Raw genomic sequence first — 27,993 nt, 5'->3', positions numbered from 1 at the left:
ACTCTGCTAGATATGACTGAATTCTACTTTTATTAAATGACCTGAACCAAAAATATATAAAGAGTAACTGTTGCCAACGGGGCAACTTACCACTTAAGCAGAGCATTCATAAAGTATCTGCTTTTCAGTAGCATTGCAGACCATTGATTTACCATACAGAGTTAGCTGCCATGTACAACCTCCTGATGCTGAGGCATTACAACCCAAGGCAATTAGAGCATTTGCAAATGAGAGAGCTCAACTGATATTTTTGGTGATGCCTGAGAATTGTAGGTGGATACCTACTAATTTTAATTTCAAAATTGTAATTAAGAGAGAGCGGACTGTACAAAGTACAGATTCTTACATGGATTATTAAAGGGGTACTTTAAAAGACAAAGCAGTACTCAGTAGACCAACGAAATTCATAAATTATAGTCATATTTGACTGAGTTTACTTCCTTCTTGGAAAAAGTTATTAATTGATTGGTAATGTTAATATATATAAAGGACAGTTAGACTTAGGTAAGATATTATTAGTCTTTTGTAATATCTTGTTGAAAACAAGGAAAAATATTGATGGAACACATGGATAATTACATGAACTTTTTGTTAGCTTAATTCCTGACTGAAGTATCATGGTTAATGGGTTAGTATCACAATGGAAGGAGGTCCAAAGAGCTTTTCCTCTGCCAAGTCTGTTTAAAAAGAATATTTGTCAATGACACATTAGACTGAGAATCAATGGTACAGTGATCACCTGCCAAAATCACAGTTGTTTTTATCTTTGCCACATGATTCCCACTATAATGAACACAGCTTGCTGGGAAAGAAAAGGATGTTTGATGCAAAATGACCATGTCTATGCTGGCAGTGGCTAGACAAACCAATGAGATCCCTTCTTTTGGGGAGCCAGACAATTTGATTGTGTCAACTCCATTCCTTTCCAGCATCATTTCCCAATGTTTTAGTCACCTGACTTGAGCATGTGTACCCCTCGACTCTGGACTTAAAGTTGTAACAACTCCAAAGCAGCAGACATTTCATACTTCTAGGTATGTGCACGTGCTTTCCACCTACATAGAGTACTCGTCCCACATGGTGTTAATTTATCTTATCAGTCAATCAATAATAACACATAAAATGTTTTCTCTTGTTATTGAGACAAAAATGTATTGCAGGCTTTTTAGCAAGTTTTATTCCAACAAATGGGTAGTCTACAATTTTGGGAAGATAAAACATTCACTTTTAAAAATATGGAGTGCTAAGAATTCTTCAACTTTACTATCCTTTGATTACTTTAGGTAGAGTGTACTTATAAATTACAACCTTGTAGTGTTTACAAGAATAATAAAAGATTAATAATGAACTTACCAATACTTGGATAACCAGGTGTAGACGGGTCTCCTCCTGGATTCAGTGACACCATAAAGGTATCATAGCTAAGAGTTGCAGTCTTTGGTAAATCACAAGGATCAATATACAGAAGAACACCTCCAAATCCAGCCTTTTCCAATAAGGAAAGCTAAAAGAGGAGAACAAATTATTAAAAATGTCCTCATATACATTTTTAGTTCATATATGGACACTTCATAAATGTCACTACAATTAGATGACTCCTTTTTCTGTTATTGTTTTCTTTTAAAATAAGTCGAAACTTCTGATTTTCTCATTATCAAAGCCCAGACAGAGAGTTATCCTACTGGCCTCTTCCTTTTTCCTCTGTTCAACAATATTTAAGCTGCATTCTTATAATGTTTATATTTGATTTCAGTTGTCTGCATTTGGAATTTCTTCATTTTTTAATTGTCCAAGTAGATTTGGAAGTTTTCACTTTCATGAGATTAACAAAAAATCTACCACAGACAAAGTTCCATTGTAAAAGGAGAGCTGTTCTGACCATTATTATATTCTTCCCTAGAGCAGAAGACATCCAACAGCATTTTGATTTATTTTCTCCAAGGCTGAGACTGCCACACCAGTTGTTAAAATGTTGAAATCTTTCACGTGGTTTGGCAAACAGCCACTGTCCTGAAGCTCCTGAGGGCCCCCACTAGTCACTCTGGTCTCTGCCCTGGATGTCCCGGTCAGACCTCTAAGATAGAGCAACTAATGGGTATATACACAACAAAGTAGTGGGCCTCCTTCTAAATGGCCAGTTCCTGCTTTGTCTCTGTCATTAAATACTTTGAAAATATCCCAATTACCTCTATGAACATACTTAATGCAAAGGTTCCGCTCTGTTCTTAAGTACACAATAGAGAAGTATGATGGGGCAGATGAACTTGACATCCCAGGTTCTCTTTGTTTTAACTTATTAAATTAATTTTGGTGGGTAAAGATCTTATTCATCTTAGTGTGACTTACATGATTGATATAAGTCACAATCTTGATATAAGTATGCTATGTTAATTGCATCTTTTCAACTCCTTTAAAACTGTTCTGTTTCCATTTTTAAACAAGTAATGAACAAGTATGGATTTTTATAATAAGAAAAAAAAAACACCAAACACTGAGAACCTAAGCTAAGTATAATGGACTCACATGTATACCTTCTATAAGAAACCACTCTGATCAGACTTCTTTTTTTTCCCCATCAATGTCTTAATGAAGATAGGGAAAAAATTCAGGGAGAGAGGAGGAATGAGAGACAGAAAAAGAGAGAAAATAATATGTGAATAAAGGGCGAGATTTAAGACTGATGCTCCAAATGCAGGGCTGAAGTCCTTAGGGAGGATTTCTAATGTTTGGATGCTGAAATTGCTATTCTCAAAAAGAATGATCAATGGAATGATTTTCAATGTTCTGCTTACTATAGGAGAATATATCAAGAAAAAAAATGAACTTCTCTAGAAAGCAATTTTTTAAATATTAAAAATTTCTTTTTTTATTACTAAAGCAATTTGTGATCATTAGCGAGAAAGATATACATGTCAACAAAACAAAGCAAAACAAAAAAGCAAAAGGCAATCCCATTATCTTACCTGTCAAGAGGTTGCAAATGTTAACATGTTGGTGTTTCTAGATCCTTTTACTGGGGCTTATGCACATTCACACATATATTTACAAATAAATCTATGATAAATACTATTTTGCAATCTTTATTTTTCACTTAACAGTATATACTAAACATTTGTCCATGTGGATAAGTATACTTTTGTATCATTTTAATAGCTGTATACTGTGTATGAGTGATATAAATAATATTATATAAAAAGGCCATCAAATGTTATGTAACCAACCCCTGACTGTTAATCAAATTATTCAAAAATTTTTTTATATTACATTGGAACAAAATTCCTTATATCTAAATCATTGCACAAATATCTATTTTAATCAAGTGTAGTTTCACAGGTCGAATTTCTAAGTCAAAGTATTCCTGTTCTTATGATTTTCTTTTTGTAAACTAATTTCCATTTAGAAAAGCTATAAAAAGTTATATTCTTACCTGTAGTATATGTATTTGTTTCCCCTCATTATCACCAACATTGAATATTATTACTTTTCAAAAGATATTTGTCAATCTGGCCAAAACTTATTTCTCCAGAGATCTTTAATTATTAATGAAGTTAAATTTATTTTTGCTTGTGATTTTGGCAACTGTATATTTTCTTCTGAGAATTACCTGCTTGTGAAAAACTATTTTTACAATTCCTGGGCCATGTATCCATTTGTAACTATATAATGAGTGTTGCTGTTATGCAGGTAATATGCTGGCATTGGGATATGAAGGTAAGTAGGAGAAGGTCTTTGCTCTTAGGAAGTTGAGTTTACCAGTGGAATGACGAACAGTTTTCAACTTGAGTACTAACTCCAATTAACTGACAATGAACGGACGCCGGGAGAAGGATTGTGAGGCTAGATTCAGGTTCAGTGGAAAGTGAATCTATGAGAGATCACTGCTTTGGACAAAGAAAGGGAAGTGATAACCAACAAATTTTTTTTTTTTAATGTGCTGATACTGCTTTAGTGGAAGTCAAAATAGCTTCAAAAGTATCTTCTAAAAAGGTAAATATGATAATTTATTTAATGTTTATGAAACCTAGTGGTTAAATTTATCTTAGTCAAAAATAAAATGCTAAAGTTGCATATTTTGTCTCTTCTGATTATATTTGGAAATATGTTGAGATCCCTTTTATAAGGAATATGTACCATGATATGTTTCTATAACTAACGGCTGATAATGAAGCAATGTGGTTTAATAGAATACTATCTTTGGCCAGACTTGATTACCTCCCTACACCTCATAAGAGACAGCATTATATGCGAGATGACCCCCTCTTCCCATCCTCTGCCTATAACAGTTGGACCTGAGGTGGACACCTCTTCAACATTGTCAAATCTGGTTCCTGATGCCACCCCACACTGACCTTCATAGAGCTCTTAAATAAGTAGTTTAATTCAGTGACTCAATTTCAGGAATTGTCTATTGCCAATGACACTGGCAACAGAAGAAACTGCTTACATGACATCAAATTTTAAAAATGTTCCTTTGCATTGTTAACATTGCATTTTGAACTTGATGAGGTGGAGGTTGCCTAAAATGCTCAAAAGACCTTGTATTCTGGTGAGATTACATTTTTTAAAATACTTCCAAAGGTAAGCCAAGGCCAAAAGGATGAAACCAGCTGTCCTTGGGCTGTCTGATTGCAGACTGTCCCTGGGTACACAGGTGAAAGTTATTAGCTCTGCCTAGGACCTCTTACAGCTTGATACTTCGATTGACGATTATATTAGGGGTCTAATACATGAAAAGAGATGGCTAGTGTAAGGCCAGATTCCCTATATTAAACTTCAACTGTCCTTTGCTTCTCTTTCTCAAGTATATATCTGATAAGTTTGGGGTTCTTTGTCATACTTACCACCTTGTAAACTAAGACAACGTTTGATACAAGTAGGACCAATCAGGACTTGGAATGGAGACACCAAAAATGAGTCAGGCAGATGGTGTTGGGCCTGAGTGTTGTGTGCTCATGGAGAAGCAGGCCACAGCCACTGGCTAGTGTGGTGCACTGACCCACAAGGCTGTATTGCCCTGGAGGGGCACCATTTCCTAATTCACACAAAGCACCATATGAGCAACTGGCTTCTCTGTTCAGAATCAATTTTCTGACATGTGCAAACTAGTCTTTTCAGAATGTAGAAACCATGAGCCTTGCCAAGGAAAGTGGCAACTAAAAAGGAGTGGGAATTCAGAGGAAACAAAGATGAGAATGGGCAAGAGAGGGAATGGCACGTACAGACCTCAAGTCCAGCTGTGTGCCTTTCGCTTGTATTGGGTGAGATTCTCCTCCCTTTCTCTGAGGGTGCTTCGGTTATTTGCAAATAAATCAATCCATAACCAAGACAAATGAAAAAGCATGAGACATTTCATTTGATGGTACTGGATTTTGGTACCAACCCTGACACTAAATAGCTATGTGACAACTCATATAGTTTTTCCAGGTCTTTGTTTCACCATCCATAAAATGCAAGGATTGAACAACATTAGCCTCAAAGACCCATTCTGTTCTCAATTAAAAACACATGTAGTCTAATTCTATGATTTTAAAATTGTTTAAGGAGACATTTATTGTACTTTTAAATATACTGTCACACGTGAAATTTGCTTTTAAACTATTGGCAGGGATACCCTCCCCCAAAATAACACACTTTCTATGATTAATAAATATTTTTCAGGTAATTTTTATGATATGATTTCATATAATATATAGTATGAATATTTTAATTTTGCATTAAACTTCTGTTAGGGACAGAATATAGGGGAAACAAAAACACTTAGAATCTGTCCATTGAACCTATTCTGAGTTACTGAATTGATTCTTCCTTTTCAGTATAAATCAGTACTAATTTAAATATAGTACACTGTGAAGTGTTAATTTCATCTTTCAAAACTATTTTACAGTGTTTATACCCCAAAACATATATGACAATTGTAATAAATCACGCAGTTAAATGAATAATATTTCAATGCAGCTATCAACCTTCTGTCTAAATTGGAAATATTTCTACTCTACTCTAATAAGTACTTCAACTAATATTTTATTTCTAGGAGAGAAGTTAAATATTGCATAAATTTACTGACTATGTTTATTCAAAATGTCCACCAGTGATAATTACTAGTCTCCACATACCTAAGGATTGCTCCTCCTCTTCAAAAAAAATCATATTGTTTCCATGAACATAGGAACCATTAAACCAGCATCCTACTCACATGCCTCCCACCCTCTTTTGTTTAACTCAAAGAGCCACTAAGTGCTGAGCCAACATGATTCTTAAGTTTTTATGGGTGCTAAAATCTCAATAGGCATGAGGTATCTGAGATAGATGCTAGACTAGTAACCAAGAAATGGTCCTTAGTAACCCCGAGACACTTTTCTGTTTCTATACAGTCAGTCAACTCCCTTCAAGCTATGTCATGGCTTCACATCACCTGAAACACTTCTAATGCCCCCAGTCTCCAAAGTGAAATTTTATTAGTATTATTTTTTATCCTCAGTAATTAAAAAGGATTTGATGGATAACTTTAATAGCACTTGATTATGACCTGCTTGAAGACAGTAACCTTATACCTTCATTTTATATCCCTAGTGCCTAGTATAGTGCCTGGCAACAAATGATTTTTCTATTGTTGGGTTAATGAATAAACTAGTGTATGTACCAATGAATGAATGAATGAATGAATGAATGAAAAACGTATTGTATACAGGTACAAGTGTATTACATGAATGTTATTTTGCTCTACTGTTCAACTCCACTGGCTGGAAAACTTATTCAATAAATTCTTTTGTGACATCTTACATGTGTTCATTAGAACGTGAGATAAGTATTAAGCCAGCTTGTTTCTGAAATAAAAATAAACATGTTCAACTAAGTGTGTTGTCTTTTTATACTTCTGTAAAAATACATAATAAAATAGGTCTATTTTGTTTTGATTTTTGTTTTATTTTGTTTTGTATGATGTTTTGTTATCTAAGGATAGCGATAAAAAGCAGAAACTAGCCCCCAGGGATTTGAACATGTGGATTTGTCTTATTGACAGGGTCTTGGAGATAAAATGTCTTTGACCAAGAAATATGATCTCCTATTTCTTGCTGTGAACCATATTAATATATTTTTCCTTGTGTATAGTATATAAAGCTATCTGCTGCCAAATAACCACCTCTGAAATAAATGGTACTACCAATCCGTGGGCAGGACACAACAATCTTACTGAACAAACCTTACAAAATGAAAAGCTCCTTGGGAATTACTCATTCAGGGGTAGTAGTCTGGCACCTGAAAATGGTCCAACATAGGTTTATATTCCCATTGCCTTGGACAGAGAGCATATGTGAACTGGGTGGCTGCATGGTATTCAGATATTCAGGAAACAATCATTTAAAGAAAAATCAAAGCCAGGGACAGTAAAAGAGAAAGGACCCTTCTCTGATTCCTACCACTTAACTTCTGTACTTAACTGGCATCTACTCTTACTTTCAACCCAAATGCCTTTCCTATTCCAGGAGGATGCTGTTGCTATTGTCATTTAGACAATCCACTCCTTCAGTGTCCAACAAGGGAATACTGGCTGAATTCCACAGTTAGGCTCTAATCCATTTACAGATGCTCCCAAGTTGTTGACTCACCCTTTTGAACCCACTGAATGTGAGCCTTGCTCTTTATTTTCACTGGTCACAATGCAGGAGTTCCCTGAACTACCACCTGATATCAAGAACTAAAGGAGAAAGCTTGTGGTTTTCTCTGTAATCTAGTCTCATCAAAACATTGGCTCAGTATTAGAACCATTCCTCTGGCCTCCATAGCCTAGAAAAGTTTCCTGAGCCTTCATGTGGAAAACGAGAACAAATATAACGTAACGAGACAAATTTGATTTTACAGATAAAATTAAGGCCTATTGTTATGGGCTGAGTTGTGTCTACCTAAGATTCATAAGTTTAAGTCCTAACACCCAGCACACCTCAGAATGTGACTACATTTGAAAATAGGGCCTTTAAAGAGGTAACTAAGGTTAAATGAGGTCATATGGGTAGGCTCTAATCCAATGCAACTAGTGTCCTTATAAGAAGAGGGAAAGACATCAGAGGTCTGTGTACATACAGAAAAATCACATGAGAACACAGCAAGAAGGCAGCGATCAGCAAGCCAAGAAGAGAGGCCTCAGGAGAAACTGAACCTGTCAACACCTTCATCTTAAATTTTCAGCTTCCAGAACTATGAGAAAATAAATCTGTGTTTAAGCCACTCAGCCTGGAGTATTTTGTTATAGAAGCCCTAACAAATTAATACATTCATATATGATAAATATCTGTCAAACTTTATATAAAGATTCAGGAAAATCATGTGATTAGAATCTAGGTCTTCTGAGCCATCTTCAGGCCAAATCAAGTATTAATTGTACATCTACTATAAACCAGATACTGTCTCACAAGTTATTTGCTGATTTTTATTCAAAGCATTTGATATAAGTCATTTCAATTCCCATTATATAGTTGCTGAAATTGTGATTAAGGAAGGTGAGGAGCTTGACCTGGGGTCAGAGCTAATAAGTGGTAATGCCAGGGATCAAACAAGAGTTTTCTGAATTCAAGCCTAGTGATCTTTCCACTAAAGCACACCTTTTCTTTAAATTATACATCCAACCTTTACAAAGACAAATAGACTAGCCAAAGGGTGAATTTATAAAACACATCAGATGCTTCTTGCTGTGATCTGCTTTCTGAGAAGATACTAAAATCAATACTGTGTGAATTGTATGACTGTTTATTTAGAATGCTAAGAAGACCTGGATTTTTACAAAGTGCCATAATGGGAATTAATATGTATTAAAACAACAGAATGTGGACATTTTAGATTGAAGATTCATGGCTATAATAACAGAAAAATAACAGAAAAATAAAAATACACTTTTAAAAACCATGAACTAACATTTCATAGTACATTCTTACTCAGTTAAATTAAATAGTTCTGGAACATGTGAAAAATAAAAACATTGAACACATAATATGTGATCATTTCTTAAGCAGATATTTTGACTTCAGGGCTCAAATTTTATGTTGTTCTTTCTTCTTGAAATTGTTTTCCTTATTAATAGGTTTGTTGTTTGGTCCTTTAATTATGTATTGTATCATTAGGATGCCATTAAAGAGATTTGTAAGATTCCTGTTTGCTTTGTTATATTTTGTTATATTTTGGAAGTAAACTCATCTTTCTTTGTCAAAAAAAAAAGACTATTATGGTGAGGAATATTCACTGTAATCAGACTGAGTATATCTGAAGCATAATCACAACATTCTTTTTTTATTTCACTGAACACCTTTACTTGGATTTTAAATTGCTTTACTTGATGTATCCAAAGTTATTTAAATAATTATAGTAAGATTAATAAGAAGCAATGACCCTCTGCTTTTGTAAAGAAAAAACCTGAAGTTATTCAGAAAGTTAAGCCTGTTGTCAGAGTTCTAAAAAGAGTCCTCAACTTTTATCACTAGATTACAGGGGAGGGAAAGAAGGAGGGAAGAAGGGAGGGAAGGAAAGAAGGAAGGGAGGAAGGGAGGGAGGGAGGGAAGGTGTCCTATTTTATAAGGTATTCTCATGCATATATTTTTGTGCTTTAAACTAATATCTCATTGTGGCCTATGGGATTATTCTTATTTCACAAATGAAGTAATCATGGGATAAAGATGATTTTATCAAGATCACATAGTTAATCACAGATTTCAGACTAAACGAATGTGTCCTCATAGTTTATTTTCCTGTGCTTCTCCCATTAAACCATATTGCTTTCAAATAATGAAAAAAATTGTGACTCTGCATTTTTTTGTTTTTTAAAGTTCATATTACATATTTGACAGCCTTTGCAATGTCTGCTGCATGGAAGAAGTCTATTAAAAGAAACATCTTTTCAAATATGATGTTATTTTTCCAACTGTAGCTTCAAAATATTGAGGAGAATGCCATAATTTATTTTCCCATTCCTCATTTTTCCTATCCATTGTGGATCCACCTATGCAGTATAGATCCATTGCTCCAGGTTCTAGGTTGAGAATACAATGACAGAGTAGGGACCAGCAAGCATTAACCTAAATCGTTTTATTTTTAGTGAGAGGAAACACAGTGGCCTGGGGTATTTTCCTCTGCATAGGTGGTTCATGAACTGAAAACACTAAAGGGTATTTGTCCTTATCAATTTCTCTAACATGATTTCATTACTGATAGCGAATATTAAGAAAAAAATATACAATTGTTACTAGTAAATATGTTGCTGATATTACCAACTGCGTGTACATCTCTTTCCCTTTGTAGACGTACTGTTGCTTTTCATGTTCAAAAGGAATGGAAAAGAATACTAACACTATATATATTTAGAAATGAAGTCATAAAGACATAAGCTTCTGACTTACAAACTTAATATTTTTTGTGCTTATATATGTAAATATATGAGAGAAGAAGAGACAGGCAGTGGAGAAAGAGAGCATAGTCTCACATAACCACATGCATGAATCTCTGAGATTATGCAATTTTCTAGTTGAATAACAAGATCAAGAAAAAAGTTAGAGCACTTCACATCATTTAGTCTTTGAAAATGTACTATTTTTTAAAAAATTTAATATATGCTACAAATGCTCTTAACTAAGAGCATATTTAACTAAAGCCATAATGAATAGAGATAAATCCATGTATAATACATAATAAAGATAAAATATTTCTACAAGTGAATCTATATACAAAACAGAAACAGACTCAGACATAAAAAACAAACTTATGGTTACCAAAGGGGAGTGTGTGGGGGGGAAGGGACAAATTAGGAGTATGTGATTGACAGATATGAACTATACATAAAATAGATAAGCAAGAAGGATTTACTGCATAGCACAGGGAATTATATTCAACATCTTGTAATAACCTATAATGGAAGGTAATAAAAAAACTTAATCATTATGTTGTATGCCTGGAACTAACACAATACTGTAAATCAACTATACTTCAATAAAAAATAAAATATTTCTAAAGATATCTCAGAAATTATTATGTTTACTGACAATCTTCTGATGTTTCAATGTGCTGATATTAATCACTATTTAATATTCTTATTTCTACTGCCTACAAAATTGCTTCTTTAACAGAAATATTAAACAGACCTCCCAATTTTCTTACACATAAAAAGAAAAAAAAAACATTGGTGACTAGATGTATGTATGACATTCAATCTTTTCTAAATTTACAGCATTATGACTCATCATATAAAATTTTTAAAAACAAGTCAACTTCTGGGAGTGTCATTCTTTAGCTAAAAATTTTATATGTATTTTCTCCAAGGTGGGTGGATGTGGAAGAGACACACAGGAGAAAATTAAATGAATATTAACATAAAAAAGACTATGTCAAATTACTTTTAAAAATTTACCATGGTAAAACTTCTAATCTTGCACTACCTGCAAGTGTTACATGATATCTGAAGCTGCTAGGAATACATCTGAATTTATTGATTTATTGTTCTGTAGCTTGGTTTGTAAGCAACATGGTGGATGAAAAGAATAGCAAGTCTTGAAGTGGACCAGCCATTAGGTGACGGATGCTGGGCATGCCACAGCCACAAAGTTCAATTTTCTCATCCATAAAAAGAGATGACATTTGCCCCGCCAATCACACAAAATGACTGGTAGATTCAAAGGAGGTAATATGTCTGAAGGATTTTGAGAGTGTAAAATGCTACATAATGTGTGAGGGTTTTTATTTTCTTTTGTTTTTCAAGGGAATGATAAGGAAGAAGAGAAGGTAGAGAATGAAGAAGGTTGATAATTGAGGGAATGTAATTTCTTTGCAATTGTCTGTGGTTAGAGAATGGTATCAGGGAAAAAACAAAAACAACTAGTTAATCTGAAACAAAAATTTTTCTTGACATAAAAATGATGAAATTTCATGAATTTAGTTCCAAAAGTAAATATTCATATAACTTTAAAATACTCCTCCACTGTCTATCACTTATTACCAGGCTGTTTTTTGTATGTTAGATTGGAGGAACCATGAATAAAAAAATCCTAAAATACTCCAAGTCATAATTTTTTTTCCAAACTGCAGTAGGCTTTTAAAATTTTTATAATCCCATTACTTAAAATAGTAGCTTACAGCTTTAAAAATTAGGATAATGATTATTACATTTTCCTTATCTATCAAGGAAACATTATTTTTGTTATCCTGTTATTTTTTTCTCCATTAAAAAAAAAGGCAGTCTACTTCACAGAGACAATTTCTCAACCTCTCCTGAAATTAATTCATTTAATTATTCAAAACCTAAGATTTTAGTCAGGCATAGGATTTGTAACCAGATGTGAACAGCTGAAGGATGTTCTTACTCCAGGACAAGGTAAAGGATTACACATACATGGACATGGATTCTTTGTAGCTTCTTTTAGGAAGCAAACCTGATGCATACGTCTTGCAGATAATTTAATCAGAATAGAAATAACTTCCATATTATCCTTTCTAACGTCATTAATTAGAAAGATTTATACTTGTCAAACAAGGGTCAGAGTGCACATCTCTTGTCCATGCAGTTTATAGATCACCATTTGCTGTCTTTGCAATTCTGTCTGGCAGAAATTGACAATGTCTTCTTACAGTGCAAATCCATCAGGGGTCACAGCCAGAGTTTCCATTTCCCTGGCCCTGGAAAGGCTTTTGATTTTCTTGAGAATCACTACTCCCTTTTGGGTAAAGAAAACATTATCTATATATTCAGTCAGATTTCAGATATTTTTAAAATAGATATCAAAGGTGCATCTGACTCTGAGTTACCTTTCAAAAACTATAATAACTGTTAAATCAACCTGTTACATTTTTCATTATCTTATATACGATATCTTATCTAAGAGTATAGTTCAAAGTGTTATTTCAATGGACTGTATCCCAGGTGACTGAGGTAACTATTGCAAACTTCCCCACTTCTTTCTCTCTCTTTTAGTACTATATTAAGATAAAATGATGGGCAGAGAACATGTCCAGTTTAATGCCTGAGTGCATGGAAAAAAACAAAGTTACTTTGGATGCAGTGTTCTCAACTAGCTCCAACATGATGAACAGCATTAAAATACCACTGAACAAAAAGACACAGAAAAGAAACAGGTGTGGAAAACTGGAAGAGAAAAAAACATTATCACACTGGCCTTATGGTTCATTGCTTCTTTCCACATGGATTCATCACAAGGGAACTTAAGTCTCTCTTCTCTCGTGAATGTTTTCCTATAGAGAAATATCTATCCCATATGAATACACCTATATTTTATTGAAGCAATACTTAAGCAAAAGTGATTTTTTAAGCCAACAAATCTACCTTCCTAGGCATTTCTAGAACCTTTACAAGCTATTGTGCACATCAAATAGGAGTAAATAATTACTTTGTTTTCTCTTTTAATTGAATAAGTTTTGTTCATGTTGTGATAACAGATTTATTTGAAAGTGAATGTAATTTGTTATAGAAAGCAGCTTTTATAAATGGAAACTTCTACAACAGAATATGGTGAGATGTTTAAATATTAACCAGACATACTGCTCACTGTCTGCACTAAATTTCAGAAACTTACTACAAATTAAGTACATACTTTATTGCTGGATCTTGCTTACCAGTGGTAAGAAATCCACAATGTTTAATTCTAATTAAAAATGAAATTGAACTGCAATTCCCTGAAAACAAGGGCTGATCAGACTCAATAAGCTTTACTTAATTGAATTGCTCATAGACAAAGAAAAAAATGCTTACATTGTTAGCGAAATATATGCTTCCAAATCTTTTGCAATTCTATTATATTTTCTAATGTTCACAGCTGATTATATCCCATATATATGTTTCAAACTATTTAAGAGTCCAGGAATATACCACTTACCTTTATCTTTAGTATTCACATCTTCTATATGTATACTTACTAGGGCTGCACTGTAAATTACATAGTTAAACATTTTTTCTTTAATTTTCAAAGAGATATAAAGAAAACTATTATTCTTCATTATATTTCTTAAATTGGATTAGTATTTTTAAAAAGGATTTTCCCAAATGCCTGACTAATATTATTTAATTATCACAACCACCACAGGAGACTTTTGAGATTACTCTCATTATTTTTATTATTTGTATTTGATTTTTGTTTCTTCAGCTTAAGAAAACTGTTTCTCTGTGAGGTGTTGTGATTTTTCCTATGGTTATGAAGCTTGTAATAGTGAAAGTAATAACAGTGTTTTTAAACTAATAGGAAAACTGAAAAAATAAACTGAACATGAATGAAAAGTATACTGGTGAGCAATAGCAGAGCAAATGATTCCTTACTCCCCTCTCTTTGTGTTTTCAATTGTTTGAGATCACAATGGTCCCAACATATCTAAGCCCAGAAATGAAATGGCTTTATCTTCAGAAACAGTGTTCTTTGGATATGAGGTTGGATTAAGGAGCAATGATTCTAAAATAGTCCTAGACAATAACTCTATGTAGCTCTGGACATCTATGTAAGAAGAGACATTGCAAAAATTGGAATTGCCCAGCAATGAAATAAACATGAAGACTTCATCAAGAGATAGAGTTTATGACGGAGAAATGTCCATCTGTCAAGGAACTCATAGAAGTCACACTGGCACTGAGCAGAAGTTTATCTAAATCCATTTCTCTAAGACTATGTGCCTTGTACAAGTCAAATAAATAAGACAAATGTGATACTACATGATAATATTTTGAAACAGGTGTATGCAAAATAGTATCACTGTCATAATTAATACTGCAGTATAATTTTTATTAGATCTCAAAAATGTTTAAAAGAATAAAAAAATGTGTTCATGTAATAAAGTTGGATGAACACATTAAATCAGAAAATAGAAAAATAAAGTAAGATAAACAATGAACATTAAGGTAGAAGAAAAAATTAAACATAAATTTTTACCCTGAAAGGAAACAAATGAATTATCAGACACTAAATCAGATGTTTGAATTGAATCAAAGGGAATAATAACCTAGCAATATGTTTTTCTTTTTTCTTTTTTTTTTCTTTTACAAGAAACTTTCTTGAAACAAGACAAGATTGGAAAAAAGAAGATAATCAAATAGACATCTGGCCAACTAAAAAAGGCAGAAGAGGCAAATTCATATAAAACATCTAAAATTAAAAGCAATTTTAATTAAGATTTGGAAACGTGTATTTCTTTAACATTGTAAGCTTTTTAATTTGTTTATGAGAAATTCAATTACTTTGTTTCAGAAATAAATTAAGTATATTAAAGAATAAAAAAATACACTATAGAATGATAAAAATATCAAAGAAATAGATAAAGGATATGGCATAAATTTGAATGCACTAAACAACATAATGGCAAAATAAAAATACAGTATAAGACATGCAAGATAGAACCCTACAAACAGAATTATATGAGAGATCTACCTCTTTCAGAAATGAAAAAATTCCAAAAGCCAAATATGTATGAATATACAGGAATTAAATAATTAATTACTGAACTTGAGATAGAGAATTGCATTTCTCATAGAGCACACATCTACCCACCAATAATCATTTACATGAACTTTGTCAGAAAGAAAACCTTTTAAAAATTCTAAAAGCTAGACTTTTATTCACCATATATTTACCATACTCCAATCAATTTGAAACTAATAGTAAAACCATGAACAAAATTAATTTATTCCCAAATAACTATGGATCAGAGAGCAAGTGAAAAGCATCTGGAGCACAATAAAAAGTAGAAAACATAATAATGAAACTTTTGGGATACAGTGGAAATTACATTCAGCAAAAAATTTATAGTTTATATGGTTTACCTAGGAACTTAGTTCTCATCTTAATAAATTAGAAGAAAAAACACAGGGAGGACCTTCAAGATGGCGGAGGAGTAATACGTGGAGATCACCTTCCCCCCCCACAAATACATCAAAAATACACCTACATGTGCAATAACTCCTACAGGACACCTACTGAATGCTGGCAGAAGACCTCAGACTCCCCAAAAGGCAAGAAATTCCCCACGTACCTGGGTAGGGCAAAAGAAAACAGAAAAAACAGAGAAAAAAGAATAGGGATGGGACCTGCACCTCTGCGAGGAGCTGTGAAGGAGGAAACGTTTCCAAACACTATGAAGCCACTTCACTGGTGGAGATGGGGGGGTGGATGGGGGGGAAGTTTCAGAGCCATGGAGGAGAGCGCAGCAACAGGGGTGCAGACAGCAAAGCAGCAAAGCAGAGAGATTCCCACACAGAGGATCAGTATCGACCAGCAGTCACCAGCCTGAGACCTTGTCTGCTCACCCACCAGGGCAGGTGGGGGCTGGGAGCTGAGGCTCGGGTCAGACCCCAGGGAGAGGACTGGGGTTGGCTGTGTGAACACAGCCTGAGGGGCCTAGTGCGCCACACCTACCCGGGAGGGAGTATGGGGGAAATCTGGAACTGTCTAAGGCTCAATAAACCATTGTTTCAGGGTGCACAAGGAAAGGAGATTCACTGCCTAAACAAGCTTCATAGATGGGAGAGAGCTGCGGCTATAAGCTCAGACACCAGAGATGGGCATAAAATGCTAATGCTGCTGCTGCAGCCACCAAGAAGCCTGTGTGAAAGCACAGGTCACTATCCACACCTCCCTTCCCAGGAGTCTGTGCATCCCGCCACTGCCAGGGTCCCATGATCCATGGACAACTTTCCCAGGAGAACACACGGTGTGCCTCGTGCTGTTGCAACGTCATGCCAGCCTCTGCCACCGCAGGCTTGCCCCACATTCCATACCCCTCCCACCCCTGGCCTCAGTGAGCCAGAGCCCCCTAATCAGCCACTCCTTTAACCCCCTCCTGTCTGCGCAAAGGACAGATGCCAGAGAGTGACTTACATGTAAGTAATGTGGCTGACAGGCTCTTGTTACTCCAGCTGGGAGTCAGGCCTGTGCCTCTGAGATGGGAGAGCCAAGTTCAGGACACTGGACCACCAGAGACCTCCTGGCCCCACGTAATATCAATCAGTGAGAGCTCTCCCAGAGATCTGGTCTCATTGAAAAGACTGACAGTTAAAACATGACAACCTAAAACAAATGTGACGCAGCAATAGCAGTTCTACGAGGGAAGTTTATAACAATACAATCCTGCCTGAAGAAATATCTCAAATAAACAACCTAACGTTACACCTAAAGCAATTATAGTAGGAAGAAAAAAAAAACCCAAACTTAACAGAAGGAAAGAAATCATAAAAATAAGATCAGAAAAAAATGAAAAATAAATGAAGGAAATGATAGCAAAGATCAATAAAACTAAAAGCTGGTTTTTTAAGAAGATATACAAAATTGCTAAACAATTAGCCAGACTCATCAAGAAAAAAAGGGAGAACTCAAATCAACAGAATTAGAAATAAAAAAGGAGAAGTAACAACTGACACTGCAGAAATACAAAGGATCAAGAGTGATTATTACAAGCAACTCAATGCCAATAAAATGAACAACCTAGAAGAAATGAACAAATTCTTAGAAAAGCACAACCTTCCAAGACTGAACCAGGAAGAAATAGAAAATATAAACAGACCAATCACAAGTAATGAAATTGAAACTGTGATTAAAAATCTTCCAACAAACAAAAGCCCAGGAAGAGATGGCTTCACAGGCTATTTCTACCAAATATTTAGAGAAGAGCTAACACCTATCCTTCTCAAACTCTTCCAAAATATAGCAGAGGGAGGAACACACCCAAGCTCATTCTATGAGGCCACCATCACCCTGACACCAAACCAGACAAAGATGTCACAAAAAAAATAAAACTACAGGCCAGCATTTCTGATGAACATGGATGCAAAAATCCTCAAGAAAATTCTAGCAAACAGAACCCAACAGCACATTAAAAGGATCATACACCATGATCAAGTGAGATTTTTCCCAGGAATGCAAGGATTCTGCACTATACACAAATCAATCAAGGTGATACAACGTATTAACAAATTGAAGGAGAAAAACCATATGATCGTCTCAATAGATGCAGAAAAAGCTTTCGATGAAATTCAACACCCATTTATGATAAAAATCCTCCAGAAAGTAGGCATAAAGGGAACTTAACTAAACATAATAGAGACCATATATGACAAACACACAGCCAACATCGTTCTCAATGTTGAAAAACTGAAACCATTTCCACTAAGATCAGGAACAAGACAAGCTTGCCCACTCACACCACTATTTTTTAAATAGTTTTGGATGTTTTAGTCACAACAATCAGAGAAGAAAAAGAAATAAAAGGAATCCAAATAGGAAAAGAAGCAGTAAAACTGTCACTCTTTGCAGATGACCTGATACTATCCATAAAGAATCCTAAAGATGCCACCAGAAAAATACTAGAGCTAACCAATGAATTTGGTAAAGTAGCAGGATACAAATTAAAGCACAGAAATCTCTTGCATTCCTACACACTAATGATGAAAAATCTGAAAGAGAAATTAAGGAAACACTCCCATTTACCACTGCAAAATAAAGAATAAAATACCTAGGAATAAACCTACCTAAGGAGGCAAAAGACCTGTGTGCAGAAAACTATAAGACACTGATGAAAGAAATTAAAGATGATACAAACAGATGGAGAAATATAGTATGTTCTTGGATTAGAAAAATCAACATTGTGAGAATGACCATATTACCCAAAGCAATCTACAGATTCAATGCAATCCTTATCAAACTACCAATGGCATTTTTTACAGAACTAGAACAAAAAAATTCACAATTTGTATAGAAACACAAAAGACCCCGAATAGCCAAAGCGATCTTGAGAAAGAAAATTGGAGCTGGAGGAATCAGGCTCCCTGACTTCAGACTGTACTACAAAGCTATGGTAATCAAGACAGTATGGTACTGGCACAAAAACAGTAATATAGATCAATGGAACAACATAGAAAGTCCTGAAATAAACCCACACACATATGGTCACCTTATCTTTGACAAAGGAGGTAAGAATATACCATGCAGAAAAGAGAGCCTCTTCAATAAGTGGTACTGGGAAAACTGGACAGCTACATGTAAAAGCATGAAATTAGAACACTCCCTAACACCATACACAAAAATAAACTCAAAATGGATTAAAGTCCTAAATGTAAGGCCAGACACTCTAAAACTCTCAGAATAAAACATAGGCACAACTGTCTGCTATAGACCCTTTTTGACCCACCTCATATAGAAATGGAAATAAAAACAGAAATAAACAAATGGGAACTAATGGAACTTAAAAGCTTTTGCACAGCAAAGGAAACCATAAATAAGACAAAAAGACAACCTTCAGAACGGGAGAAAATATTTGCAAATGAAACAACTGACAAAGGATTAATCTCCAAAATATGCTAGCAGTTCATGCAGCTCAATGTCAATAAAACAAACAACCCTGTCCAAAAATGGGCAGTAGACCTAAATAGACATTTCTCCAAAGAAGATATGCAGATTGCCAACAAACTCATCAAAGGATGCTCAACATCACTAATCATTAGAGAACTGCAAATCAAACTACAATGAGGTATCACGTCACACGAGTCAGAATGGCCATCATTAAAAAATCTACAAACAATAAATGCTGGAGAGTGTGTGGAGAAAAGGGAACCCTCTTGCACTGTTGGTGGGAACGTAAATTCATACAGCCACTATGGAGAACAGTATGGAGGTTCCTTACAAAACTAACAATAGAACTACCATATGACCCAACAATCCCACTACTGGGCAAATACCATGAGAAAACCATAATTCAAAAAAAGAGTCATGTGGGCTTCCCTGGTGGTCCAGTGGTTAAGAATCCGCCTGCCAATGCAGGGGACACAGATTTGAGCCCTGGTCTGGGAAGATCCCACATGCCGTGGAGCAACTAAGCCCGTGCACCACAACTACTGAGCCTGCACTCTAGAGCCCATGAGCCACAACTACTGAGCCCATGCGCCACAACTACTGAAGCCCGTATGCCTAGAACCTGTGCTCCACAGCAAGAGAAGCCACCGCAATGAGAAGCCCGTGCACCACAATTAAGAGTAGCCCCCGCTCGCCACACTAGAGAAAGCCTGCATGCAGCAACCAAGACCCAACGCAGCCAAAAATAATAAATAAATAAAATTTAAAACAAAAAGAGTCATGAACCACAATGTTCATTGCAGCACTATTTATAGTAGCCAGGACATGGAAGCAACCTAGGTGCCCATCAACTGATGAATGGATAAAGAAGATGTGGCACATGTATACAATGGAATATTACTCAGCCATAAAAGAAATGAAATTGAGTTATTTTTAGTGATGTGGATGGACCTAGAGTCTGTCATACAGAGTGAAGTAAGTCAGAAAGAGATAAAAAATACCATATGCTATTACATATATATGGAATCTAAAAATAAAGAAAAAAAAGGTTATGAAGAACCTAGGGGCAGGACAGGAATAAAGACACAGGCATAGAGAATGGACTTGAGGACACGGGGAGGGGGGGAAGGGTAAGCTGGGATGAAGTGAGAGAGTGGCATGGACATATATACACTACCAAATGTAAAATAGATAGCTAGTGGGAAGCAGCTGCATAGCACAGGGAGATCAGCTCAGGGCTTTGTGACCACCCAGAGATGTGGGATAGGGAGGGTGGGAGGGAGCCGCAAGAGGGAGGGTATATGGGGATATGTGTACGTATAGCTGATTCACTTTGTTATAAAGCAGAAACTAACAAACATTGTAAAGAAATTATATTCCAATAAAGATGTTAAACAAAAAAAAAGAAACACAAAATTAACTAGGAAGAGGAATTATTTAATATAGAAGAAGAAAACAATGAACCGGAGAACAAAAAAAATTGAAAAGCACATTATTTTTTAATATACAGATCTTAAGAACGATTTGCACATTGTAATATCTGCAAATATTAAGTATGGAACAAATTCATCACAAGTGACAGCACATTGAAGACTGTGGCATCTGGCTAAATTAAATATTTCGAAAGCAGCCTGACCGTGTCCCTTGACTCAAATCAGACAAAGTGTCCAGCAGTGGAGCATCTGGTCCAGCAGCTGGCAAGCACCCCCTGTGAGTAGAAATGAGCACTAGCTTCACTTGTAAACTAAAGAGTAGGCTGCCAAGGGGAAGGGCCTTTAATAAAGCCAACAGTGGGCAGGAACAATGCCAAATTAATATAGAAATTAGTACAGGCATGTGCCATTTTGTCTCAATTACAAAAGTCATATCTGCAAAGTGAAGAGTCACATCAGACATTTACAGAGGGTTGCAATTTTTGAATATTTTGGTCATAATCATTCGGATGTGCTTGCATACATTTCTAACCTCTCTGGATAAAAGATGCTGGAAAATAAAGGAGGGCCAGAATTTCTTCCATATCTGCACAGTTGAAGAGGCCATTACCCACTAACAAATTCATTTCTGCAAATCAAAAAACTCATGACTCCTGATTTCATGACTGACGCAGATGTGAAAGGAATCAGATGGACAGTGAATAACTCTCATGGAGCAGCATTTCTCTTTAGCTTCCCCTTCTCTCCCTTCTTGGACAAATAATAATATTTTTTCCTTATAGAACTCATAGTGAATATTCATTCTTAAAATTATCGAGAGCAAGAAAAGACAAAGAAAAGCATTATCTGTATTTGGTTGTGTAGTCTATATCTGACCTTACTCTCATCTTAATGTAGAAAAATATTTTCTAATTCTGTGAGGCTATCCTTTAAGATGTCCTTTGGGTTACTGACATAATTTTACAAGTATTTCAGGAACAGAATGAAAAGCTCCATACTGAGCCATAGCCTGCTTCCACTGCTGCCCTACTGGCTTCATAACTAACATCTAAAAAGGAATATAGTAGAGCAAGACGATAGATAAATCATATAATCAAATGAATGAGAAACCACACCATTTCAGACCTGTAATAATTTTCACAGAAACCGCTGTAGTTGTCATGTGTAATCAGTGAAAATTATCTGAATCATTGTTATTATCTAGCTTCTCCAGTACTATGATCCCTAAGGAAGGGAAACTTAAAAATGGGAATGGAGGCCAAGTCATTCACTGTGTGGGGTAGTTTAGGAGAAATTACAATAACCTAATTTCTATACAAAATCCTGAAAGGAAACTAATAATATATAACCATGAGATTTTTCGATAAAGAGACTCATGTCAGGACTTGGTATATATTTTAGGGGTTAGAAAAGTAGAAAAACCAGGTTAGGATCTGAGATATGGGAAATGCTTTTTTTTTGATGGTACTCTCTTTGCTCACAGCTCGCAAAACTCAAAAGCTTTTTCAAGTACAAAGCTAGTTCCAGCAGCCTTAAAAATTGCATGATTGCTATACAACCTATTTATTGGTTTCTAAGTTTTATCCTTAGAAAGTAACAATCACCATTTATTATTTGCCTGTATCCTGACATACATTTTGCAGTTGGAGCTACACTATAATGCAGAAAGAAGGGTGTTATTAATTTTCTTGTACAATTGGGAACACTGAGGCCAAAAGTTTAAGTAACTTGTCCAATCTATTAGCACAAAGTGATGGAGCTGAGAAAAGAACTATGTCTGTCTGTCTTCAAAACCTATGTCTTTTCTATCATACTATAATTCATGGGGTCTCTTAAAGTATTCTAAAAAAATTATGATTTCCACTTAAACCTGTATCTACAGATTATTCATAGTACCTATCAATGCCTTTTGTTTAATAATTTTTTCCTATTGCTTTTAATATTTCCTTTCAATTAATTTTTGAAATATAATTCTTCCCCTTCTCCTGTTCTCCTTTAATTTTCTTATATCCTTTCATTTGTTAACTCTACTGGAAACTATTTATGAATGTACATATATATGTGAGAGACAGAGACAGAGAGAAAGGAAGAGACAGATACTAACATTTGTGACTAAATGTAAGTAACAGACCTACTGACCCAGTATTTACAAAATAGCTCTCTGCTACATGCCATTTTCTAAATACTATGTTAAAGTATGGGTATTTTGAGTAATATAAAATATTTAATACAATAAAAAAAAATCTTTACCTTTCTACAATGTATGTTCTATTAACTCAGCCTATATATGGGGATGAATTTACATATTATTTGCATTTTCTTAAAGGAGGTATGTGTAAACATAACATTTCAAATATTAAAAAAACAAAAAAAAAGTTTATTGAAAAAGTTTACTACCCTGAAGATTGGTTACTGAAATATGATTATTATTCTAAAATCCCTTAAGCCCCAGCTGAGTTATGATTAATTAAGGTGGACAAATAAAAATGACCTAAAAGTTAATCCACTGAAATACATATGTCGGTAAAACAAATATTTGCCTTTGATTCATTCTTGTCCTTCATTCACCTAAAAAATAAAAAAGTCATTAATTTATTTCTTTCTCCTTTAAGTATTACTTAATTCCTAGTATATGGTTCAAACTATACCTCCTTGAATATTGAAGTAGTTAATAACTTAGACTCAGTAGAAAAAAAATTAAAGGAGAATTATGGATTGGATAACTCAGAGTGCTGAAATAATTACCCACATTTAAAAATGAGAAATTATTTCTTGTTCCTCTTACCTTAATATCAATTACTGCTTTCTGTATTCTCAGGATCAAATTCATTCTATACTTTATCTTCTTAAATTAAACTATCGCTCACACTGCTGGCTAACAGCTGGACAGTCACAGGAGTAGATTTAATCAGTTAATGGTGTTCCCCCAACTGGAAGGGCAACTGGATTTACCATATCTGCCATCTTTCTTGTATTTTGTCTCAATTCAGATTCAAAGCAAAGAGTCTCAGATCCTCAGACTGTGAAAGTGGCACGATTATTGAGTAATCCACAATGAATATCCACTGCGGCTGGTGTTATAATTTAGAGCTAGATGCCATTCTTCGCTTAACAAAAGGGGAGGATTATTTTGGTCCAGTAGAATTTCATCATTCACATTCTTTCGGGTTTACATCAGTAGTTATCAATCCTGCCAAAAATTCTCTATTTCAGTAATTATTTTCTTCCTATTTTCTTTTTCACCCATCCTCATTACATCAATAGCCTAAATCACAGTTAATTGAATGTGCTTCAGTATGAGTTTTTATATTCAGTGAATCAGAAATGTGTAATAGAGAAATTGGAATTAATAGTGTTTTACTAATGCAAAGCAGAAAAGACAGCTGCAGGCGTTTCTGTAGTAGCATCTAAGCCATTCCACATACTTTGCTGATGCTTACACTGCTGTCATTACTCTGATAGGATTGACTTTAAACTTAAACAATAAATAAATATATAACGTGCTTCATTTTACTTGCACTTAAAAATGTTCCAATATACAGCTCCAAAGGTAGTTTAAAGGAAACACAAAGGTTTAACAACAAAAAAAGAATAAACAGTGATTTACACCTCATTAAGATATAAGGTATTCCACAAAAGTGCATTTTCCATATAAATGAAAGTTGATCTTTTAAATCCTAAAACTGTTTTCCTAATTAAAGACTTTAGCTTTATCCTGATTTAAATGAAGCCAGTATAGAAATGCACAACAGAAAGAACTCAACTTTACAGAAGGCCAGGACTTTGGAAAGAAAAGGCTGAGAAACAGGGTGTTGCAGAAGAAGTGGCCATAGGGTGGTGGTGAGGTGGGGGCAGGGGGAGAGGGGGTCATTTGAGCAGAGATTTGAAAACTCTACGGATTTTTAGATTTAAGGTTGGACAATAAGAACCCAAGAAATATAAAGTTCAAAAGGAATGACAAGACATTTTTAATTCTCTCCTTTTGTGACATCCTTGTTTCAAAGGGTAAAGAAAATTATTAATTATCCATGGTCTGTTGATAAAGTTTTATCATATTCATGAAGAGTGATCTACATTCTCCACAAACGCACTACTAAAATATAACCATCTGAGCTCAAAAGCAGTGAAATAAAGTGTCCACTCAAGAATATCCTAAGAATCTATAATAACAAAACAACAAAACAAGCTTTCACATCCATCTGGTCCATTGCTCATTAAGGTCACCACACAGAGGTGTTTTTATCACAAGTTGATTTCAAATGGGCAACCGTCCCATTAAAAACTTACAAAGGGCCCAACAAGAGAATGTGGAAAATTTACAGTTGGAATGAGTATTTCAGTGCTTTGTTCCCACCAACTCTTATTTATAAAAATTATAAAATGAAAATGCATTATTAATTTAGCTGTCATTCAACAAGTACTCATTGTGGGCCCCCTATATGCTAGGCACTGTTCTAGGGTCTGAGATTCAACAATTAGCAAATACTAAGCTGCAACTATTTTCAGCTACTTTTTCAAAGAGAGACAATGTGTTCACAAGCATTAAATTTTCAGAGTCCATCATATGTGACAATGCCAGATTTTTACACAGAAGAAATTAAAATATTTATCATGTAAAATGAAAAATGTATATGTTAGTTCTCTGCAAGATAAGTGACCCAATCTACATTATTATAACAAAATACAATGAAATCAAATACAAGCAGATATATGTTAACATCAAGTGTCAGGACTTTAATAATCAGACTAAAGTAAGGGCTGATATGCTACCCTATAAGCAATATGGGACAATTTTAAAATGTGGATTACCCATGGTTAGTAAGTAACACCACAGTAAAATGGTTATATCTAAAAATGTAACAAAAATGACTAAAAATTGCAGAGAATGTGATAAAGGCATAGTATCCAAAGTAGAAAAAAGCAATTTTGCTAGCAAAATCACTTTTGCTTAGGATCAAATAGCTGGTTCATAAAGGCTATTTTATAAAGTGATTCATAACTAACATGAAGAAAAGCCCTTCTGTGCTCCTGTTTCTTGTTTGCAGAAAAATGCTTTAGTCTCCTAGGCCTTTCCTGAGTTCCAAAGAGCAGACTTGAGCACTTACTAATTAGGGAAGTGAGGTAATAGGGAAACAAAGGAAAAGCAGTCAAGCAAGAAAAGTAATGATAGCTTAAACAATAGTTCAAGGATAAAAGAGAGTCCTAGTTCCTCCTCAAGGGATATACATAACAATCTGATGCATATCCTTGAGTTGTTCTGCAAAATCTAAGACACCCACACCCCTATCCAGGTGCAGGATGGTGACAAAGTGCTGACCACAGCATGCAGACCCCAGACTGGTTGGAACCAGAAGGTGGATGACTGAGATTCCCAAAACATCACCCAGTTACCTTATTACCAATCAATCAGAAGAAAGTCATGCGCCCTGTAATCCTTACCCCAAATACTGCCTTTAGAAACCGTTCCCTGAAGGCCATTGAGGATTTCAGGTCTTTTGAGCATATGGTGCCTGTTCTCCTTGCAAATAAATGCTGTGGTGGGAGTATTCCTTCACCACAACCCAGTTTCTGTAGTTCGGTTTGGTTCAGAAACAACTGTAGCTTAAGATACAACATTCTTGAAAATTAAAGTAGCTCTTACTTAGGAATTCTATTCTGGTGATAACAGCTGACAATTTGTTTTGATGTACTAACGTGGTTAAATAAAAAGTTAGGAGTACTATGTTGAACACTTAGTTTTCTGCCGGCTTTTTGCTGAAAACTTTTTTTTTTTAAGAACAGAATCCAGCAGATATTTCCTGCAAGGGCCACCTAGTAAATATTTTAGGTTTTGCAGGCCATATGGTCTCCATTGCAACTACGACTACTCTGCTGTAGTAGCACAAAACAAAAACCCAAAAAACATAGACAATACCTATGTTCCCGTGACTGTATTCCAATAAAAGTTTATTTGCAAAAACAGGCTGTGAGCTGGATTTGTCCCACAGCCAAAGTTTGCCAACTCCTGCTCTAGACCTCCTCTGTGGTCCTTTATGTAAGCCTGGATAGGGAATTATTTAAGAGCCCTGATAGCCATTCTGAATAATCTAATCCTGTTCCTCCCCCACTGCATCAGCCTACCTACCCCAGTCAGGAAAGGCAGCAGCTCATTCCCTGAAGTGTAGAGGATGAAGTCCTTCATTTCTCTTGGTAAGCCTCTGAGAAGCAATAGTAGGCCCAGTGTACATTCTCACTCAAATTCTTAACAGAATTTATTGCAATAATTTTTACTAGTCAGCATTTATGCTGGGAGCACATTCAAAATATATTGTGGAGATTTACAGAAAAAAAACCCTAGTGGGACACTAGGAATAAATAAATCTTCCAAGAGGAAGATAGAAATATTAATCCTTTTGGACATTAAATCTGAGCTTCTTGTTGGTCAGAGTAAAAAGAAAAATCACAGGGCTATATTAGTGACTTAAACAGGAGGGCGCATCAGAGTTACTTGGAAAACTGTTTAAACATATACAAGCCTAAAACCAACTTGTCTGAGATCTGGTTTCAGAACGCTGTGGTGAAATCCAACTATGTTTTGAACCCTCAAGGTAAATTTCCTTCATGGTGTGTATAATCTAGCGCACAATTTCTTACAGGAGGTATTTTTGGAATTTTGGGTAGAACAGCTCTTCCTCTTATGGGCCTGTCCCAACCAATGCAGAACATATGATTTCTGCCCTTGGCCATTTAATACCTGTAGTGCCTCCTAGTCATTATGACAATTGAAAATGCTCCTACACATTTCCAGTGGGATATAGGTTATGGGCTATTGATCTAACGAATACAAAGAGAAGTTAGTTATGGAGTGTGCTCAGAGAGCTAATGGTAGATTTAATATTATAGTCAGGGAAGTGATACAGATATGATAAAGGTTTCTATGAGAGAACAAAGATCCCTAATTAGGCAGATAGGTTAAAGAAAACTTCCTATGATAGCTAAGACTAAACTAAGTCTGAAAGCTTTTGGTCACTGGCAAAGTGCCTTCCAAAACAGGATACAGCATCAGCAAGGATACAAAAGTGAGATCAGCATGAGTTTGCATGAGGATTATAATCAATTAGATTTTGATTGATAAACAAGTATGAGGCAGAGAATGATGCATGGTAAGGTTGGAGAGGTCAAAATGGTCAGATTAAGGAAGTCTTTGTATGACTGCTTTAGGACTTCAGATATTTGTCCCAAATGTGTTTGAGAATCATAGAAGAGAGTGT

The 27,993-nt window shown here is 35.1% G+C and overlaps 1 protein-coding gene across 1 annotated transcript in view; it reads right to left on the bottom strand.

Moving 5' to 3' along the window:
* NAALADL2 (N-acetylated alpha-linked acidic dipeptidase like 2) overlaps window positions 1-27,993 on the bottom strand; it is a gene marked incomplete at its 3' end in the record, with an annotated part of 1,060,707 nt that overhangs the window by 552,711 nt on the left and 480,003 nt on the right. Inside the window, exon 5 of the mRNA XM_082654140.1 lies at window positions 1,354-1,504. Coding sequence (XP_082510266.1) covers window positions 1,354-1,504 — 151 coding nt within the window. The remainder of the gene's footprint in view (window positions 1-1,353; window positions 1,505-27,993) is intronic.

The sequence above is a fragment of the Grampus griseus genome, assembly GCF_964374135.1.
Source record: "Grampus griseus genome assembly, chromosome: 5".
NCBI lineage: Eukaryota > Metazoa > Chordata > Mammalia > Artiodactyla > Delphinidae > Grampus > Grampus griseus.
Note: the sequence above shows the minus strand (reverse complement) of the source record. Positions and strands in the feature narration are given on the sequence as shown.